Source organism: Populus trichocarpa, chromosome 9 (genome assembly GCF_000002775.5).
Source record: "Populus trichocarpa isolate Nisqually-1 chromosome 9, P.trichocarpa_v4.1, whole genome shotgun sequence".
Classification (NCBI taxonomy): Eukaryota; Viridiplantae; Streptophyta; class Magnoliopsida; order Malpighiales; family Salicaceae; genus Populus; species Populus trichocarpa.
Window position 1 is genome coordinate 10,170,421 of NC_037293.2, and position 20,881 is coordinate 10,191,301.

Below are 20,881 nucleotides of genomic sequence, written 5' to 3' on the forward strand. Positions count from 1 at the left end.
TATTAACTAATTTTTATAATAAAAAAAATATAAATTTTTTTTGAAAGAGTTGTAAGAAAACCACTTTTCATTGTATTTCGCCTGTCTTTTGTTTTCCAGTAAGAAAATCCTATTTTAGGAAATTTCCTCGCAGTTTCGTCCTAAAGAACACACATGTTTCATCTACTTGTCCAGCACATGTGGATTTCGAAATTATTTTCTAAACAATGCTAGCTATTCATGTGAAACAGAATCGTTAATTATATACATTGTTAATACACGTGTAACTTCAAAGACAAACCAGCTTTTAGTGTGCGTTCAAAGGTGTGAGAAATTCAGTTGGTGTTTTATAAAAAAAAAAAATATTATTATTTTTATAGTTTTAATATTCTAAATAAAATATATTGTTTTGATATATTTTAAAAAACAACGCTATATACTTTCAAACACTCTTAAAATTTTAATAATTTTTATAGTTACAATTTGAAAAAATATATTAAAGAAAAAACTATAAATTATAGTTTTTTTTTTAGAAAAAGTTATAATGAGATGTATACAAATTTATTTTTCATGAAGAAAAAGTTTTAGTGAGATACATATAAATTTAATGTGTATTAATTAATTAAATATTTTTAAAACTATAGTTATAATAAATTATAATTTCACTCGTAACTATCATAATACCAAACCAATTCTTAACATGGCTGTGTAAGTTGCAAACCACCAGCATTGAAGTGGTGGATCACATGAGTCTAGCCATGAAAATGTTATCTGGGAAAATACAGCTCAAGTTTTTACTATGTATATCTTTATTTTATTTTTTGCATTTTTATTACAAGATTTTTTTATTTTGTCCGGGACAGGACAATACAAGACACAGGCTGCTCAAACCCGTAATTGTAGGAGAAGAGGGAATGGATTGCCACAGAGCTGCACTATAAACTTTCATCGGCATCTTTTCTGCTTGACTTTCTGTTTTTTCCTTTTTCTTTTCTCTATTTTTGTTTAACGACCATTGCATTTCTCTTTTTTTTGTAAAGAAAAGAAAAGGAAAGCTGTGTCATCATGTTATTTAATTCGAGAAACGACAGAGCGATTAGCTCCAGTCATGGATCAAGTGGACAATAACTCCGTTAAATTTGTTATTTATTAGTGTTTTCTTTTTAATTATTAAATTGTAAAATTGGATCAAGATCAAGCAGCCTGGCGCATGCATCAGGTCCATTTCGTAATTCTACATTTATATCAACAAGATGAGGATTATGCCAGCTATTAAATTGAGACAGTGAGAAACAGGCCACACAATAAGAAACCCTTCAAAAACATCATGAAGATTAGAACACAGAGCAATCGCGTCCATCGAATTAACAGACTTGAAGAATCAATATATCATTAAGATATGGTGTCATAAACTACGTGGTTGACTAACCACTCAATAAGTCAATAGTCAAAATTATCAAAAGCATCTACAAGACTACAAGCATCCTGCATTCTACTACTTTCCTAGTGATGCTGACAACTTCCAAATATACACCACGACAGGCCAAATATGTGGGATAATCCCATCAATAATGAAGCTGCAAAACTTATTTCTCTTCTCATGGTTTTAGCTGTATCATTTAGTTGTATCAATCAGACGAAGTCTGGTTCCTCCACTCTTACTATACCCTCTTCACACTGTCACCATGGAGAACCACAAATCCCTCACTTGCCAGTGTTGCAACTGCACTTCTCAGCTGAAATACAAGGGGGGGGAAACATGGGAGGGTCAACGATTTTCATTTTTGCAGGGCTGGGGGGGGAAGAGAGAGAGAGATTCTTACATCATGAAGGTGAACTTCAGCAAAAGAGCTCTGCTTCTTTAGCTCATCCAGCAACTGAATTATTGATTATGGGCATGCAAGTGTTAGCTATGGTTAAAATTAAATAACAATTTAAAGAACCTGCATACAGCATACCTCTAACAAGCGCATTGAGGGCCCTTCGAGCTGCATCTTCTCCGTAATTATGCTGCGAGCAGCTGATGCAAGATTCTCTCTTCTCATCCTTTCGCTAGCTGAAACTCCAGTAGTAATGAGATCCATGTCAATAGTTCCTGTAGAAAAGAGAAGACATCATTTGAATGTTTCTGGCTAGGAAAATGAAGTTAAGAATCAAGGGGTGAAGCTAATAGAGAATTACCAGTGGAGTGATCTGTTGCTGATTGTTGCATTGCAACTTCCAGGAGCCGAAAGGCCTCTATCACATCATGCTTCTCAACCTGCAAGTACCAACACCAGACGACAAGTTCATAAATTCTATTCAAGATGAAACCACTTTTCCAGTGATATCCATAAAGGAAATACTAACCAATTCTGAGAAACGTATCCGAGCCAGAGCTTCACTAAGGCGTATCAGACTTTCCATCTGCCTAGGTGTTGCTGTTATGACCTGTTAACATTTAAAATCAAGGAACATACAGAAACAATTTAAGAAATATGGATAAGTTAGAGACAAGGGCATAATTTAAAAAAGAAAAACATTTTTTGTTGAAAAAAATTATCAAAACAACTGTATGAGAAGCAGTTAAAGAGGAAGAAAATTTGACCAAATTAAAAAAGAACATATAAATGCAGTAATAAAAGGATCAAGAAATCTGGGTTAGTTGGGAATCTACTGAACTCTGTTCTCCAGGAAAGATTTTAATGCTATGTGAGTCAATTAATAATGTGTAGCGACCTACTTGTAAGAAATAAGAGCACTTGGAGAAATGACCAGGTAAGATCATACTAGGCATAAGGTAGCGTTAATGATCAATTCAGTTACACAGATTATTGAAGGATTAGAGGATAGAGTTAAGAGCAGACCTTTTTGCTACTGCCAGGGAAATTTCCTCTCCTCCTCATCTCAACATATCCTCGAGTCAACTCTTCAGCCGCTTCATCAGATAACTGTGGTTGAATATACTTTCGAGCATAGCTCACATATGCAGTTAATGTAGCAATGTCTAACACATCATGCACTGCACTCTGCAAGCAGAACAAATTTTCAGAGAATTGAAGACAGCTTCAAGTAACAAGGATTGCTAGAATTCACCATACCTCAGGATTCTCAAAGTGCAAAGAAACTATATGCTTGGCAAGGTGCCTGTCTGTATGTTCATCAGCCTTGTCAAGAATTAAGTATATCAAATCAAACCTGAGAAAGCATTCCACAATCAGTCATTCTAGCAACAGAAAGAACTTAATAGCATCAAATATCTTTCAGCAATTAGTACTTTAACACGGGCAATACTGACATATAACAGCTAAAACTAAGACATTTGGAAAAAAAACATTAAAAATGTATAATACTATTATATCAAATTCCATTGCGCAAAAGCAAGTCCATAGTCACATACATCTCAAAACTGCTAAGTATCCACTGCCTTAAGAGCATGTTTGGCAGTGTGGTTGCGGGTGCTTTTCAAATAATTTTTCGTGCCAAAATGCATGCCAATGATGTTTTTTTATTTTTTAAAAATCATTTTTGACATCAGCACATCAAAACGATCCAAACCATACAAACCATATTAAATTTTAGTAAAAAAAAAAAAAAAATTCAAATTTTTTGGGAACGCAGCCGCAGCCGCGTTCCCAAACATGCTCTTAGTTGCATGACATACGGATAGTTTTCCTTACCTGGACAACAATGTGGGAGGAAGGTGTATGTTGTCAATCACAGACAGTCGAGGATTATAGCGTGAACCAATAGGATTTGCACAAGCCAATACTGAAGTTCTGGCATTGAGGGAAGCAATAATTCCAGCCTTTGCGATGGAGACAGTTTGCTGTTCCATCACCTGCAATAATTGAAGCAAGATTAGAAACTTTCATCACAAAAAATTGCAGGACATAAAATTCTGAGTAGATAATATGCTAGAAAGTCAAATGCAAAGAGTATGTTTAAGTGATGATTTTCTATTCTATTCTTCTGCCAAAAAATATCCATATTTACCTGGATATTTTATGGAGAAAGGAAATCCCTCTCTCAGTCATAAGCATTTAAACTCTGAAAACTGACACATAAAAAACCTAAAAAAAAAACATACGAGACAAGAATAAAAATGTACTTGTTATTGTTCCCTGTTGCCAACATTTTTGCAGAGGTCTGTGTTTGTTATTTAACAGAAAACTTCTTTTATATGACTGAAAAATCTGGAGAAAGGAAAACACGACCAACCTCATGTAACATGCTTCTTGCATTTTCAGACATCTTGTCAAATTCATCAATACAGCAGATGCCTCTGTCACTTAAAACAAGTGCTCCACTCTCCAGAACCTACAAGATTACATCATCAATATCAACATCTCACATAAAGGCACATATATTCTAGATCTAGCTGGTTTATTAAAAAATACAAGGATTGTATAAAAAGAGTTTCGTACTGTTTCCCCTGTTTCAGGATCTTTGCTGACATAGGCAGTCAAACCAACAGCAGAGCTTCCCCTTCCACTGGTGTAGATGCCACGGGGAGATAACTTGTGTATGTATTGAAGCAGCTGAGACTTGCTTGTTCCAGGATCACCAACAAGCAGGATATTTATATCACCACGGAAGCTAGCACCAGATGGCAACTTCAAGGCATTCCCTCCAAAGAGCTGCATTTTGAGCAATACATTAACAATTGTTAGTGATGTGGATTTAAGAACTGCAAAATTGTACACCATCCATACCAGTAGGGATGTAGAAGTGCATCAAGTCAAACTTATACAAGTACCTGGCAAAGAAGACCTCTTTTAACATCATCAAGCTCCCATATATTTGGTGCCAAGGACCTGGTCAGTCTGTCATATATATCAGGCTGTCTCGACAGCTTTTTCAATTGCTCTATCTGCAATTGCAATACAAGAATGTGATCTTGGCTGAAAAAAACATAAAAGACTTTTCCAGTAAAGAAAAATGCAATATTAACACACCTTCGCTTCATCAAAATGGAAATCTTCCTCAATCCTACGTGAAGCATTACCATTATCAACATCCATGGGATCCTCTGCCAACATTCTTGACTTGTCAGTTTTCTTTATATGAAGACAGTCTACATAAGTCTGCAATGAAAAGAAATAGTTTATGGCATTAGGATCTCACCATCCCTAGAGAGCTTGAAGAGGCCTCAACCCATTTAATGGAAAAAAAGGAAAAAGAAAGCAAATACCTTGAATAATGATTTAACAGTTCGCTGTGTTGGCCCAACTCTCACACTCATGGCCCTATAAATCCCAGTAACCTATTCAAAGAAAGAAAAGCGTGAGAAACATAGAACTTTCAGGAATTTCTTTCCTTCTAGTCAGACAATATCATGCGTTCTGGTCTCACCTCAATTCTATCACCTGGCTTTCCAGCATCCACCAACTTGTCATGCATCAACAAGCTCACTGTGTGAGGTGTTCCTCCATCGGGGATTTCATCCGGTGTCTCCTGGAGTCTCACAATCTGCTTATCGGCAAACCTGGTGTTTGGAGCAAGAACAGTTAATTAAAATACGACAATTTTGTGAGACAATAGTTCTCACTCCTTATTGGGAAAAATATTTCAAATGCCATGGCTTAATCTAATAACTAGTGATAATGCGCTTTAATCCTTGAAAGTAAAGCAAGTTTCAAACTCTCAGATAAGCAAAACAACTAAAATGAAATTACCTGCACCGGTTGTGAACTAGTGACATGGAATTCTTAGCTAGACATTCTTGCTTTAAGCATGCTGTAGGTTCACTTATACGTCCTGATAACATTCGGAAACATTCAACAAACAATCAAAAACTCATTGAAAACAACGAACATATTACACAATTGACCCAACTAGCAACAGCTCACTACGATTACCTCTGTCCACAACAACTGGGTCAGATAAGTACCCACACACAATGCATTTAAATACCGCTTCCCTAATCTCAGGTATGATTGAACTGCATCGAATAATCATTCCCTTCAACGACACCATCTTCTCAATATCTAACCAAAAAAATCCACCAAAACTCTATCAAAATCCTCAAAAAAAAAAAACCCCGCAATCAAAATCAAACAAAACCGTTAATATTCAATAAAAGCACAAAAGAAAAAAGAGATGAATTACCAGAAGGGTTGAGATTTCGCATAGTTGTGGAACTCTTGAGATTAAAAATCCTGACTTGCACATGTTTTTCAAACAATGGCTGAATCAAACTAACAATGTCCATCAAAACAATATCGAAAATAGCCAAAACCTCGAGGGGATACCGGACCATTTTCCCATACAGTTCAACATCATAATTAAACACATCATGTGCGTCCACATCAAGCCACTCTCCTTCCATCTCCAACACCCCATGTATCCCTTTCATATACTTTCCTTCCTCATAAATCTCACTCCCTTGACTCTGCCCGTCCCTAAAATGCTTCAAGAACATCTGAATTGCAGCCTTCACATCCTGCACGCTGATATTCGTCCCCCAAACAAACGTCGGTGTGGCCTCATCGATGTCATCTCCGGCATCGGATGAGAGTGGGGGGCCGCCATCGGATGATGGGGTTGAAACGTGATGGCGCGTGCGGTGGGGGGTTGTGGTTGGGGTTGATTCTGAAGTGGCGAAGCGTGATTGGTTGGTTGGCGGGGTGTTGTAAGGTAGAGGTGTGGTGGACCGGCGTCTGCGCCGGGTTCTTGTGGCCGGAGAAGAGTATGTGTTGCCGATTGGACTCGATGCAAATTCATCGGGTGATGAGGGGCCGTTGTTGTTGCGGCCTGGGGAGGAGTCGGAAGCCATAGATGCAGAGAGAGGATTTTTTTCTGTGGAGGAAATGGGTTTGGAGGGAAAGATTTGGTGGTTTCTTTTTGTGTGGGAGGGAAGGGTTGATTTGGCGGGAGACGGGTCTTGTTTTCGCGCCAGATTTATCGTGGGCTTGATGGGTTTTATTAAGGGTAAAACTGGGAGGCCCAATTATGAGCGATGGTCAGTTTTTGTGAGGCTTTGTTTCTGTCTATTGGGCCTCTATTTGAAATAAAAGGCCCAGTATGAGAATTCCAGTCGATTTTACGAAATTACCACCTATTTTTCCTTGCATACATTTTCATTGAGCATAACTAACTTCCTAGTTTTATTTGTGTTTACATGTAATATGAGTTGCAACAAGATGATTAAGGTATAATTAAAAGCAGGCTGGTAGAGAAAACGTTTAATTAAGAAAAATCTTTCCAATAATTTTTCTGCAGGGAATAACAAGTGATCATAATTAAATAACAAGATTAAGAGGCCATATTCAACAATTACTCTACGATGCGATGCATAAAAAAATATTTTTTATTTAGGTGGATTTCAGTATAAATCACATTATTAAAACCATTAATTTATTCATCTGCACAATCAATACGTAAAAAGGGTTGATCAGCTACCTAGCAATCAAATTAAGTTCGTCGATTACCATGTTGGTGCTTAATTAGGTAAGAATTTGCAGCATTAATACTTGACCGTTAGCAATCAACATCCATTCACTTGAGACTTGAAGGGGTTGGTACGATGATTGAGAGAGTGTGTTCTTTCCTTGATCATCAAAATCCAAATTAGGTTTTTGGCAATGAGAAATAAAAATTCTTACTTGTATTTCTCGTCTCTACACGTGAACAGCCTGTTTTTCACTAAACAAAAGGATAAACTTGGTATGAAAGTTCACTTAGCCATAAAACCTGTCTTAAATTTTAGTTAGATTTAACAGAATGTTTTTTAAAATTAATTTTAATTTCAAAATATATCAAAATAATTTTATTTTTAAAATTTTTTGATATCATTATATCAAAATTATTAAAAAAAATTTTAAAAATTAATTTAATATTTTTTCTTGTCGAATATAACTAGATACAGTTTTAAACATAAAAACAAATAACATTCTTTAGAGTTCTACAAAACTTCAGGATCCGGTAAAGATTTCTTATGCACGTTCAGACCAATATACATCGAGCACTATGTATAGAAAAAGACAGGCAAACTAAATACAGTCATGTTGATTTGAAAGGCATCGACACTGAAATGTATAAAAGAAGGTTGACCATTAGCTTGTTCTTGCCACTTAAACGTGCTTAAGCTTTAACTCAAGATAATGATGGCAGGCTGCCAAATATCGCTGTTTATCTGCATCTATAAACAGCAGCAGAGATGCTAACTAATGCCAACATTTTTCTTTTTCTTAATTTCCTTTTCTTTCTTTTTTTCATCTATATATATAGAAAACAAAAGTTGCCGGTTCAATGAATATATAAATTGAACAAGACCATAAAAGTTTGCTAGCTGCTCATCAGATAAATCAACCAACTTTTTTTCTTTTTTCTTTTGTAAGTCTGCTTCTGCCATGTTTGCAAGCGTCCAGGTTAATTACTCCCTGCAACTTCATCTGCAAAGAAAGATAAAAATCTACCACTTACCTCTTATCTATTGCTATGACTGCTACGTACACTGTTAGGTTGAAATGATAGAAAAATATCATCCTTTCATGTGGGGATATTTTGTGTGATTGCATACTGATCTTCAGGCATGGTATACTAAAAGTTGTTGAATATGTTATTTAAAAAAACTGACAATTTTTGAAAGAATTTTGAGTTCTAAAATAATAGCTGTTGAATTTGATAAACATAGGCATAGAATAGCATCCATTAATTTATGCACCTTGAGAACACAGGCATGGAATAGCGAGGATATTGTGTTTGGTATTGTGGTAGTTTTTGTGGTTGTGGTTTGAAAAAAAATATTTTCTAAAAAATATTTTTAATTGAGGTTGGTTTGGTATTTATCTATGTTTGGTTAAAACTGTGGTTGAAATTGAGGTTGAACAAAAAATAGTTTAATGTGTTTGGTTAAGAATGTTTTTAAAATTAAGGTTATAAAATAATTTAAAATATATATATATTAATATTGACGGTTTTTAATTTAAATATTATAGATTTAACTATTGTTATTACATCATGAAATAAATAATACTTTATGTAAAATATTTTTTATTATTCAATTAAATTATCTACAATTTCATCACATATGAACTACATCCGACAAAGACTATAATTTTTCTGGTTCTTAAGAGCGCAACAACATCAGGTAAAATATAATCAGGAACAAAATTGGGATTGCGATCAAATTCTGCAAATGCTACATCATTAATAAACACAATTAAAAATAAAAAATTTAATTTAATTTTTTTATTAGGTCGGACCCGGTCCGGCCGGAACAGTAGAGACATGCATCACTGTTCACGTGAAGTGGTGCATGTCTCTACTGTTCACGTGAATAGTGGAGACATGCTCCACTGTTCAATTAAATGAATAGTGAAGAGTGAGAGCTCTTCACGGCTGAAACCAGCATTGTGCTGCTTTTAGTGATTTTAATGCATAAATTGATGGGGTTCATGCACAGTAAATTGAGTTTTTAGCCATTATCAAACATTTGTTTTTCATGGGTAGCTTCAAATACAGAAGCAATCACGGAAAAAAAAGGTCTCGTATTAAATTCATGATGGGTATATATAAAAATTAGACACGGGGTTTTCTTATGATGCTTAAAAATACAATAAAACAATATTTAAATTTAATTTAATTAATTTTACTAGTTTATAGGCTGTTTGTGTAGCTGTATCCAATCATGATCTTGGTATTTCATGCGTATATATATGTAAATGATTTTATTTATTTTTTGTTTTATCAACGATCACATGCATTGTGTTTTACAAAGATATCGTGTAGCATTTAATTAAGCCAAAGCATCAAAGCACGCCCTTTTTCTTTTCTCATGAATACTTACTTTTTATAATAAACATTACTTTTTTCGACGACTTAACAAAATCATAGAAAGAGTATGATATGAACAAAGCAAGCTGACTTATGATTATTACCCTTGCATCCAAATGAATATATAGTTTGAGTTCAGTGTCTTAAGAAAAACAATTACAAGCAAGATATCATAATAAATTTTGATATATGAAAAAGAAAACAACCTTAAAGACTGCTGAGTATTATTTAATATATATTATTTAATATATTTTCAATTAAAAATTAGTTTTAAAAAAATCTCTACAAGGACGGCATTACCTGCATACACAAACTATAAATTGAGCAAAGCATTGATTCGAAGCAAAGAATCCGGGATGATATTATTCTAGATGTAATTTCCTCCGTACAAGGTCTGATTTCTTAATGAAATATGATTTTGCTTCAATAATAATAATAATAATTCAAAGCATTTTGAGACAACAGGAAACAACCTAGCTACTGCCCCAACAAGAAAAAAATGCACCGCAGGACAGTGCATGCATTCCCATCCCAGATGATGCCTAGCGAAAAAGAGGTTCTTTATATATCTTTGCACCACAATATTAGTAATGAAAAAGATGTCCCATCTTCTACTTCTCAATTAATAAAATAAAGGGCTGGTGCATAATTTTTTTAGCTGATCATCGCGAATAAGATCTCTTATTTGAGAAAAAGAAAAGGGGCTAAAGAACAACATATTCTCCTTGGGGATGGTTATATATGATATTTCTCAGGGCACGCAGGTCGTGATAAAGGTTGTTACCATAATCTAATGCGATAAAAACATCATTGGATCGAACCACCTCTAATGTCTTTTGTCCCATACAAATCGCTGGAAATCTTCCATGAGAAGTCATTTCTTTACACGCAGAAGATTTTAAAAAACTTCCTTTCCCATGACTATATCGGGAAAACCATTTACAGGCCCTTTCTGGGCGAGAATCCACTTATGAATTTCTTAGAAAGGTTTATTCCAGGCACAGCATCTGCACTAAATAGAGCTAGCCATTCATGACTTTTGTACCATGGTTCTTTTTCCAAGTACAAAGGATATATTCGAGTGGTTGTGTCACTGAGAGTATCAATCTTTTCGTATAGTTAACTATATGATTGTTTCCTCAGCATTAGAAAACCTATAGCTAGCTAAACATGAGCTTATGTAGTGCTTTCATATAAAAGGCATCATCTCCAAAATCTCCCAGAGATGCCTACCTAATCGTTTTATGGTTTAACAAGTATCAAGCCTTAGGGTTTAGCTTACGCTTTAGTGATAGTGTGATTCTGATTCCCTCCTCCTCCTCCAAAAAAATAGAAAGAAAAAAAAAAAACATTGCAATTAATATACATAATATATAACTATGCCAATGAAATAAGCATTTTTCCTTCTTTCTGCTGTCTGTAATTGTTATTCAAGAAAACAACTAAAAGCAGATGACAAGCACTATTGTGTTTTATTTTGCTTAATTAGTTTATGTTTCAAGTGGATATGTGTGTTTTCCTGAATATTTTGGGTCTGATGCCCATGCATTGGTGACACAACTATATATATATATAAGCCTGTAGAACTTATCTTAATTAATTAAATCTTTGTAGCCTCTCTAAACATACAAATTAAGAAGCAGATATAGTCCAGCTTGAGGCCGGCAAAGAAACGGATAAACTGGAAAAAGTAGCTTCGAAGTTCGTAAACAACTGAAGGAGATCGAAGACATTAAACCTGGACTCAGAAGATAATAAAATGATAAAGAAATGAACAAGGAGACAAACTGAAAAACCAATCTGCAGTAGCATGCCACATTTAAAATATTTAAGACGACCATTTAATTGAACGTTAAATTATATATATATTAAGATTAGAAAAAAGAACAAAGATCTCCAGTTATTCATTTCTATTTCAATGGATACTCACAAGAACAACCTTGACCGTGAATATCTAGCGATTTATGGTAACAGAAGAGGAAGATTCAATTGATGATTGACAAAAAGCTGGGCTCTTTTAACATTTTCACTCTTTTCCTTCTTCTTTTTTTTGATAGCTACGCAAATTAAACTGATGAGCCCTAAGATTTTGGGTGTAGGAAAAGCTGCTTATCGGACATAAAAGCATTAAGGGGAAAAGGAAATGAAGGACGAGCAAGACATTCTGCAGCACCAGAAGTTGAAGCTAAAGTGGTAGTAGCAGGAGTTAGGGCACCTGCATTTGTGAGATTAGGCCCTTGAAGTTGTCTGCAAGAGCTTTCACCAAAGTCATAACGATTTTCAGGGCCTTGATCGTAGAGAATACCCTTAAAAACATGACCTCCTATATTCACCCTTGTTTGATATGCAACTTGATCAACCGCTTCATCAATGGAGCTCACTCGAAAGCAACGAAATGTGGCTGTAGAGTTCACTTCAGCAGGAAAATTCTCGATTTCTAAACCTAAAAGAGATAAAATATATGCCATTAAAAATCTTCAAAATAAGCAAATCATGAAAACAAAGATAAACTTCGTGATGAAAGATAAGGAGAGTGATCTATATGGATATGCTCATCACAATTACACCCTTGACAGTATAAAGAGTGCTACTTAGATGCTAGGGTTACTGAGTTTATCTCATTCGTATAAGCAATAGATATGGTTTTCTTGAGTTTTTAATTACTTCACAATCTCAAATAGTGATAGATCTACAAGTAAAGGAACAGTACCTGAGGAGGGATTTTCTCTGAGCCTTTTAGGGTTGTGTCCTTGAAGCTGGTGTTGCTGAACAGGAGAAAGATCTTGAGCTCTCTGTCGCCGTCTATAAGCGGGAACCCAAGTGCTCTTGACGTGTGTTTGACAATGAAAACCTTTACTCTTACAACAAGTTCTGCATCTCATGTAAAAACAGTCTTTCTTAGCTTGGTTTCCACAGTCTTGACACCTTGAGCCCCCCAAACATCCAGCTGGTCTCATCATCATCATTTCTCATCACAAAAAAGAAGGCCACTGTTCCTCACTGTTGATTTCCCTTCTTTTAGGTTCCCACTTGTTCTTGTTCAACCTTTCAATAGTGGCCACTCTACTTCAACAAAGGGTTTTCTTAAGAAAGGTGGTTTTTGATGGTGGTATAATGGACGCGTTGTTTTTAGTTTTGGGTTGGTGGGGTCAGATCGTTTGGCTTCTTATTCAGTTCAGTGATCATGATTCATGAGAATGGTACTAGGGTTCTTCAGCTTTTGCAGATATATATAAACTACTTAAACTAGTACTCCATAAGAATTGTTCTTGTTTTTGTAAATTAAGTACTCGTCCATGAAAGAGTTACCACTAGAGAATGCTACCCGCCATAAAGCCATCGATCATCGGCACTTCAAGTATTCGAAATCAATGCTTCATTTTACCGGCGCCCAGTGAGCTAGCTAGCACTAAAAAGCAAATAAAGAATAGATATAGTACGGCAACTAACTGAATAAATAAACATGTAGGCAAATAATAAACAAAAGAAACAAAGAACTTGACCTCATTATTTTAACTCCTGGGGTTAAATATACCTGAATTGATTGCAGTGGTACTGGGGGCTGGCTAGCTATGAACAAATTAATACTTCCAAATTGTGGGGTGTGCTTGTTTGAATGTGAAAATGTAATGGAACTTTCTTTATGGCCGTGATCGGGATGGTAAATGTAATGGATTTGGCACTTCTTCTTTGGAATGGCTATAGACATAGACATAGATCTCATTATGAAAACAGTAGCTAGGGATCTGATGATTCCACGTTTGAGTATCTCCAAAAACATGTATAGTGTTCAAATTAAAGAGCTGACTCCAGACAGTTGACAGCACTATCACTTATTTGTCCTTGCACTTCAAAAGAACTGTGACCCTCCTCCCTGCCTGTTTAGAGGTTGAGTCTTGTAGGGTTACTTTTTAGGGTAGTCGAAGTTTATATGTATATATATATATATATTTAAAAATTTATTTTTAATATCAATATATTAAAACAAAAAACAATCAAGAAATAATAAAAAAAAAACCGACTTACCGCTGCGTCAAACAAGCACTTAAATCGAGCGTCTCTCCACGTCTTCTCTTGTACTTTCTCTACGGAATATGTCTATTGACGCCTAAGACGTTATTCCTTTTATAGTATTTACCCAGGCTTCTATAAATGTTCAAATTCTTAATCATATATAGCACCTCGTTGATTAGACATTGAGTACTAGCCATTCTAAATTAATTCCGAAAGCTAGAAAATAATGTAGTATTGTGAACGTATTTTTCTTGTATATTGAAAAAAATTAATGGATAATGGAAAATTACCGTGTTTAATGAAATAAAATGAAAATTATAAAAATTAATAAATTATAAAAATAATTATTAATATTAATTAAATATTAACACTATAAATTGATAAATAGTAACTGAAGATATATATTTGATATAGTGGAATGAGGTGTTATTTAAATTTTTATTTTATTTAATTATATAGAAATAAAAATAAATTTATTTCACTAATATAATAATTAAAATTATGTGAAAAAATGTAATGTTGTTGACATAATTTTTTTAATATATTAATTTTTAGCCAAAAATATATATTTCTTTAGATATGTTGTTAATTTGATAAAAACTATAAGTTATTGAAAGCAGTATCCGAAATAATTCAAATGATTTGATAACTCTTAAGTCAAAACCTCTTTCCCTCATCTAGAACATCAATTATATCAAGTTCATATATAATTATTGAAAAAATAACTGTTACCATGAAAAAAGCGGATTTAAATATTTTTTTAAAAAAAATCAATTATATAAAATGCTAGACAATAAAAAAAATGAGATGAAAAATTAAAATGTCATGCACACATGGGTTGGATGTTTGACCCATATGTAAACCTAGGCTCATAAGATGTGTTTTTTTAAAAAAATATTTATTTATTTATTTATTATAAATGACACGTCACATACTTTAATAGACAACACATCGTTTGTTTATCATCTTTCTCGATCACCAAACATGGCTCTAATGACTGGAAAATTGAGGTTCAGTTTTAAGGTGTCAAAAACTCATATTTCAAAAACAAAATATATATCATAGAAAATTTGTCATATGTAACTAGATTAATAGCTTTGTGGTTCAGGTAATTTTTAAAATTATTACAGGGAATAAATTTATTTTCAATAGCGTATAAGTATATAAAAAATTTGTGCAAACAAGGACCAAATCATGAATAAAAAATAAAAATACAAGGACTCAAATTAATTTTCAAAATTCTTCTTTGCTTTGGGTTAGATATCTAACCGAAAAATAAAATTAAACATGAACAATGGGTTTTCATCATACGTTTTTCTAGTAATTTTATGGTGTTTAGCAAGTAATTAATTAATTACATTCTATTAATTACATTCATGCATCTACTTTAAGAAAATATATAAAGAGATACAACCAGAAAAATATTAATTCTAAGTGAAGATATTCTTCTCACTTTCAATGATCATGAATTTTATAGCCTCTCTCTTATCCGTACTGTCTTTTTATTCAAAGTAAGGCTCAAGAAGTGAATAGTAAGATGCTCCCAATTATTCAATGATAAACATAAAAATTCCCATTGTTCCACTAACTAAAACTCACCATCTTAAAATCAACCAAAAATACTTGTCCCGAACACGCTCTCTTGGATCAAAATACTGTCCTACAAGTTTTGAAAAATTCCAATTCCAACTCCTAGATGGAAGTGAAACTAAATGATAAAAAATGACACATTTCTAAAATCAGAAGACTATGGTTTAAATTGATGAATTTCTAAAATTAGAGGAGTGTCCACTGTGTTTCAGGGCTTGTTTGAGAGTGTGGTTGCAGTTATTTTTTAAAGTACTTTTCACTTGGAAATACATCAAAATAATATTTTTTTATTTTTTAAAAATTATTTTTGATACTAGCGTATCAAAATGATTTAAAAACACTAAAATTTTTTTATTTTTTTTAAAATATTTTTAAAACGTAAGAATAAATTACGAGAGTACAATCAGTTGTGCTACGCAAATATAACAAAAAAACAGAAAAGAAAAAAAAAGTTAAGAGATGTTTGGAGGAAAGAAAGAGTCGTGCTTGTTGGAATTTAGATTAGAGTAATTAACCCGGTCAAATCCATTCTAAACCCATCCATATCAATCTCGAGTATTTTTTTTAAAAGAGCTAAACAATATTTGTTTTAATAAAAACAATCGATATAATTCGACCAAATAATATTGGGTTTTTTTTCCGGCGGTTCCTATATCTAGCCTCACAGCTATGGAGCAGAGAGAGCAAGTGTTCAATTACCATCACCGTCGTCTTCGCATGAAGACGTGGAACCAATATTCTCTCGGCTCTCCAGCAGGGCAAAGGGTTTTTTCTATCGGCCCTTTAATTCAAGAATCAAAATGCAAAGAAACCTGCATGCCAAAATAAACCTCTTGAGCTTTTCTAGGTTGGCAGCCTAGTCACAACTTGAACTGAGCCTATTCAACTCGCTGGGCGACAAGTGGGCTCTAAGAGCTCCAAGAGGATTCTTCTCAGGTCATTGCTTCCAAACAAGATTGAAAAGTTTCCGGTCAATCGACGAAACTAGTTGGAGGAGGGCACTTTGATTTAGCTGTACTTGACAGAAACATTCACAGTAAAAAGAGGAGAACCCAAAGGCCGCGTTCCTAATATCCTAGTAACTCGGAACCGGGCACTAAAGCTTTCGCAGCCATGCTCGAGTGAACTGAACTACAGAATCAAGAATGTCACTTGAACAGCAGTACAGATATGAATACAATACTGTTCATGGAGCTTTTGACCCTCTGACCATGGTTCTATGACTCTAGGACAAAGTGCAGCAGTCACAAGCGGTGAACCCTGAACCGGGTAAACAGAGGATGGACGGTTAAAAAAAGACTATCATATATTCCTTCTTCTTCTTTTGTTGGTTTTAAAGCTCGTATTCCTGGAATAGCTTTCACCTACCAAGATCAAGTCATTGACTCCTGTAATTTAGCTAAACGACAATGCATTCACAAGAAAATTTCTTTTTCCCGATTTTTCTCTCTTTCTTTTAGACCCAAATGATAACTTGGAAACAGATCATTTCTGTAATTAGAAAATTCACATGACTTGATCTTTCCGAAAATTTGGGTGAACGATAAGCTAAAAAGCGCTAAAATAAAAGTTCAATCACTGGCAAAAGCCTTGAATTAGAAAACTAAAGCTTTCTATCACATGCATTGAGCAGACAAGAAAGATATAGTAAAAAGTGCATCACTTACACGTCTCATGGTGGATGCCCTTCTAGGCAGCTAGGTATGGACTCCAATCTTATTGACAACAAAGCAGAGATAAAAACAAAGAATCTGATAAAGCTTCAAAAAAAATCGCAAAATAAGTTTTTCTTCTCTTTCTCCATTGCTGGAAGGCAAGGATGTGGATATTTAGGAGTGATTCAGCTGACAAAAAGAAAGGGAAAGCTACATTCTATCAAACAAGGATCAAGGTATCCCACTTTGGATTGGCCCCTACTCATTGTTAAGCTCGGCATTTCAAAAAGCAGTGCTCTCTCTCAACGAGGTAGACAACCAAAGGGACAAAATGCGACATTGGTGGAATGGGGGCTGAAATAGAAATAGAAATACGCGGCACTCAATGCCAGATGATATATTTTGTTTCGATTATGATAGAGATGGTACATTTTGTTTCGATTATGATAGAGATGGTAGTGGTGCGTGGTGAAGAAGAGAGACGGTGCTTTTGATTATGATAACGACAAAGATGGTCCTGGTTGATCGAGGATGAGGGGCCAGTGGAAACAATGCGTCAACATTGCAGAAAAGTGGACTGTACGTAACAAGTCCGACAAGCTGCGAGAGAGGAAAGAAAATGGGTAATTGTTAGAGCCTAGAACTTCAAAAGAGGAGACGGGATAAATAAACCAAATCCTGCACAAGCAAGGGCTTTATCAATAGCTTATACAGACTAGAAATACATCCCGGTGCTTCATGCACTGCATTTTAAAAGAGTAGAGTGCAGAAGTGCTTTTGTGAGGAATACTGGGAGAGATTAAATCAAACCATGGCAGAAATCAACCAATAAAACAACTGAACTATCTTTCAACTCTTTCACTATGAATTCCGCAGGGCTCAATATGGATCCCTAATCACTCGTTGCCTAGCTGAACTTTCATGCAATCGAAGCCTCTTTATTTCCTTTCAGTTGTATTGGATAAGCATCCAGCCTTCTTAATGGATTTGTAAACGCAGAACTATATTACGGGAAAACATTAGTTTCATTAGGATGACCTGCCCTTCTAAGGACTACAGGCTAATGCAGCAACTCAACAGCGAGAAATTCAAACTGCTAAATCCATGATACAGATCCGTGAGCAGTGTTTCTTTTTTGCCTACTTGATGTCTTTTTAACAACGATTTGGATGTTCTAATATAAAAAAAAAACAAAAAATTATTTTAATTACAAAACACATTTTAAAAACATCCCAAATTACCTTTCGTTTAAACCTCAACTTCAAAATATCTCACCATCATTTCACCATAATTTTCCCCAAAAGTGACAAATACCATCCACCTATACAATTAACCATGTGAAATACCTACACATATCACCCTGAGAATCAAAATATGTATTGAAATAAAAAAGCTAACCAAATAGATTAACCTAAAAATAAATGATAAGGCCTCCTTAGTTTGACACTAAGGTATCAGATCCTCGCATGCAATCCCTTCGAAAACCTGTAGAATTAAACCCTCCAGAGGTTGCCATCAGGACGCCCAGGATCCACACACACACACACACACACAAAACGATTAAGAGGGCATCTCTCAAGTGCTCCACTTCGCAATAACAATCACACCCTTATCTCCCCAAATTCCCGAGTTCCAACCAAATACAAACACACACACACACACACACACACAGACAAACCACATAAATCATCACACTAAAAGAAAAACATCAAGCAACATTAAGACGATAATAGCAACCACATGTTATTTCCAGTCAGCAGAATACAAGAAATTCAACTGACTTCATAAATCACACCTTAGGACGACTGATCACAATTCATCTGTGCCTGAACCTCGTCAACGTCTCACCATGCTAAAAATTTACCCAAAAGCATTCAGTCGACATCCAAAACTAATCAATCATATACCACCACCACAATTAGTGACCACGCAATAGACAGCTATAAGCAATTAAAAGAAAAAAGGGGGGCAACAGCTACTAATAATGCTAGTTCAAATAGGATCAACCTGAAAAACAAATCGCCAGCATCCACAATTCAACTACTGAAATAAACCTCGAACTGAACCCATTACAAGATACAACCTTTTCATGCAATTTCTCCAATTAAACCTCCACTACTAGTAATTCAATATCAAACAAAAGTTGCCCACCGAGTCACCTACGATTCACACAGAGAACTTGATAAAAAACGATTAGTCACGTTCCATTTAAACTCTGCACTTTACAATCCCAGACCCATTCCCCTCAATTACCCACCTGCACTCAAACAAATCAACCCACACATACACAGAGAAATAAGCCATAAAATTCATCAAGGCTGAAAGAGAACATCAATCGAGAATAAATTGATAATAACATCCACACAAGTCATTTCCAATCAGCATAACCTAGGTTAAAAATGAAAAGCCAATAACCCCAGTCCAAAGTACAATAATTACACCTAACCAACCACCCCAAAGTTGAATTCTTTACACAACACCAAATTCAAAGATCCCAGCTTTTTCCACCCCCGCAACTTAATTTCCTTCAATCTCTTCCTCTGCTAAGCCTTCAATCCCAATCCATGCTTTCCATGAACACACCCTGGCTTCACATGAAGAAAAGGACTCCTCTTTGAACTACTCATCTTAGGAAATATCCTTTTGCCTAATTTCCTCATCCTCTGCCTCCCTAACTTCCCACTCACATTCCATGGCACTAGCTCGTCATTTAACCCATACCCGTCGTCTTCTTCGTCGTCGTCGTCCTCCTCTTCATCATCAACATCTTCAACCTCTTCCCCGTACCGAACCCTCGCAGCAGGAAACAGTATAGGCCCCATACGATAAACACAACGGTTTTCGTCGTCGTAATCTTCATGAAGATGAGAATTGACATGAAAGACAACATCTTGGTCTTGTTGGGTGTCTTGGGCTACAACTTCCTGTCTTGTTTTCGGTGATCTTGATGAAGACCAAGAGACAAAGCCATTTTCAAGACTATGCAGAGAATCAGAGTCAGAATCTTCAGCATCAGATTCATTAATGAATTCCCAGTTAGAGAAATCATTACCTTCTTCGTAGAAAACAAGATCTTGTTCTTGAAAGAGTGGTTTCATAGTGATTGATCTCTTTGCCATTTTTCTCTCCGATTTTTTTTTCTTTCTTTTCCTCCGATTGTTTGTGTTTCGTGTTGCGTTCTCCTTAAGGATTTAAGTTTGGATCCTTTAAGCTATTTACACGTAGTAGTGGATCATGTGACAACAGTTGTGGTGTTAAGAGCACGTATCAATCACAAATAGGCGCGTGACACGTGGAGGGAATACATAGTTGTCCTTTTTAAAAAAAAGAATAATTTTCTTTTTAGTTGCCACGTGAAGCATATTCGAGATTAGGTATCCTCTCCTTCAGGGTTAGCTCCTGCTCCTTCGAATAAACTGGAACTGAACTCCTGCCTGCGTTAGTTTGATTGCACAACTACTACTTAAGATTCAAGTAAGGGTTTCATTTTTTCTCCTTTTTCCCTTCTTTTTTTTTTTCCTCTTTTTGATTGAAAGAAAAGGTTGCTTTCGAAGTGTCTATGACCACGACTCGTTAACAGTAAATTAAAGTTTTTTTTTTTTTGGAATTTTTGTAAGTTCCAAGATTATCTTTTTTTTTTTCTTTTCTTAACGGGATTTAAAGAGATTTTATTTTTATTTTGGGGTGGTTGGATGGATTTATAAAAAAGATATTTTTTACTTTAATTTAAATTAAAAAAAAAATAACAATGGGATCGATACTAACAAGAACTTAAATGATTTTTAAGATTCCGACAGTCCCCTTAGCAATCCTTCATCAGAGAGAACATGTGAAAATCAAATGCAAGCAACCATAATAACTGTTGTTTTTATGGTTTAAAAATA

The 20,881-nt window shown here is 34.9% G+C and overlaps 3 protein-coding genes across 4 annotated transcripts; all 3 read right to left on the minus strand.

Moving 5' to 3' along the window:
• Window positions 1–1,338: 1,338 nt before the first annotated feature.
• On the minus strand, window positions 1,339–6,793 carry LOC7456349 (DNA replication licensing factor MCM4). The gene is made up of 17 exons (XM_024608265.2): window positions 6,070–6,793; window positions 5,820–5,948; window positions 5,637–5,718; window positions 5,314–5,446; window positions 5,153–5,224; window positions 4,917–5,045; window positions 4,718–4,831; window positions 4,386–4,598; window positions 4,180–4,278; window positions 3,639–3,799; window positions 3,060–3,156; window positions 2,826–2,987; window positions 2,329–2,409; window positions 2,161–2,239; window positions 1,938–2,074; window positions 1,803–1,856; window positions 1,339–1,715 (listed from the first exon to the last, which is right to left on the minus strand). The coding sequence occupies exons 1-17, from the start codon at window positions 6,734–6,736 to the stop codon at window positions 1,641–1,643; spliced, it is 2,484 nt and encodes an 827-aa protein (XP_024464033.1). The 5' UTR covers window positions 6,737–6,793; the 3' UTR covers window positions 1,339–1,640.
• A 4,827-nt stretch (window positions 6,794–11,620) lies between these two features.
• Window positions 11,621–13,608, minus strand: LOC7456348 (protein SHI RELATED SEQUENCE 1). 2 transcript variants are annotated; one of them, XM_002312986.4, is made up of 3 exons: window positions 13,274–13,608; window positions 12,449–13,147; window positions 11,621–12,181 (listed from the first exon to the last, which is right to left on the minus strand). In XM_002312986.4, the coding sequence occupies exons 2-3, from the start codon at window positions 12,702–12,704 to the stop codon at window positions 11,820–11,822; spliced, it is 618 nt and encodes a 205-aa protein (XP_002313022.3). In that variant the 5' UTR covers window positions 12,705–13,147; window positions 13,274–13,608; the 3' UTR covers window positions 11,621–11,819. The 2 variants fall into 2 exon arrangements, with proteins under 2 accessions (XP_002313022.3, XP_052311895.1); XM_052455935.1 differs by lacking the exon at window positions 13,274–13,608 and having other exon boundaries at window positions 12,449–13,204.
• Window positions 13,609–19,316: 5,708 nt separating this feature from the next.
• LOC7456347 (uncharacterized) lies at window positions 19,317–20,212 on the minus strand. The gene has a single exon (XM_002312985.4). It carries the CDS (start codon window positions 20,114–20,116, stop codon window positions 19,541–19,543), a length of 576 nt encoding a protein of 191 aa, XP_002313021.3. The 5' UTR covers window positions 20,117–20,212; the 3' UTR covers window positions 19,317–19,540.
• Between the last annotated feature and the right edge of the window lie 669 nt (window positions 20,213–20,881).

Coding starts and splice junctions, on each gene's coding strand:
- LOC7456349 (XM_024608265.2), bottom strand. CDS start 6,736: ATGGCTTCCGACTCCTCCCCAGGCCGCAACAACAACGGCCCCTCATCA. Junction 5,225..5,313: donor AGCCAGGTGATAGAATTGAG/GTGAGACCAGAA, acceptor TTCTTTGAATAG/GTTACTGGGATTTATAGGGC. Junction 2,410..2,825: donor TCCCTGGCAGTAGCAAAAAG/GTCTGCTCTTAA, acceptor AAATGTTAACAG/GTCATAACAGCAACACCTAG.
- LOC7456348 (XM_002312986.4), bottom strand. CDS start 12,704: ATGATGATGATGAGACCAGCTGGATGTTTGGGGGGCTCAAGGTGTCAA. Junction 12,182..12,448: donor CAGAGAAAATCCCTCCTCAG/GTACTGTTCCTT, acceptor TATCTCTTTTAG/GTTTAGAAATCGAGAATTTT.
- LOC7456347 (XM_002312985.4), bottom strand. CDS start 20,116: ATGGCAAAGAGATCAATCACTATGAAACCACTCTTTCAAGAACAAGAT.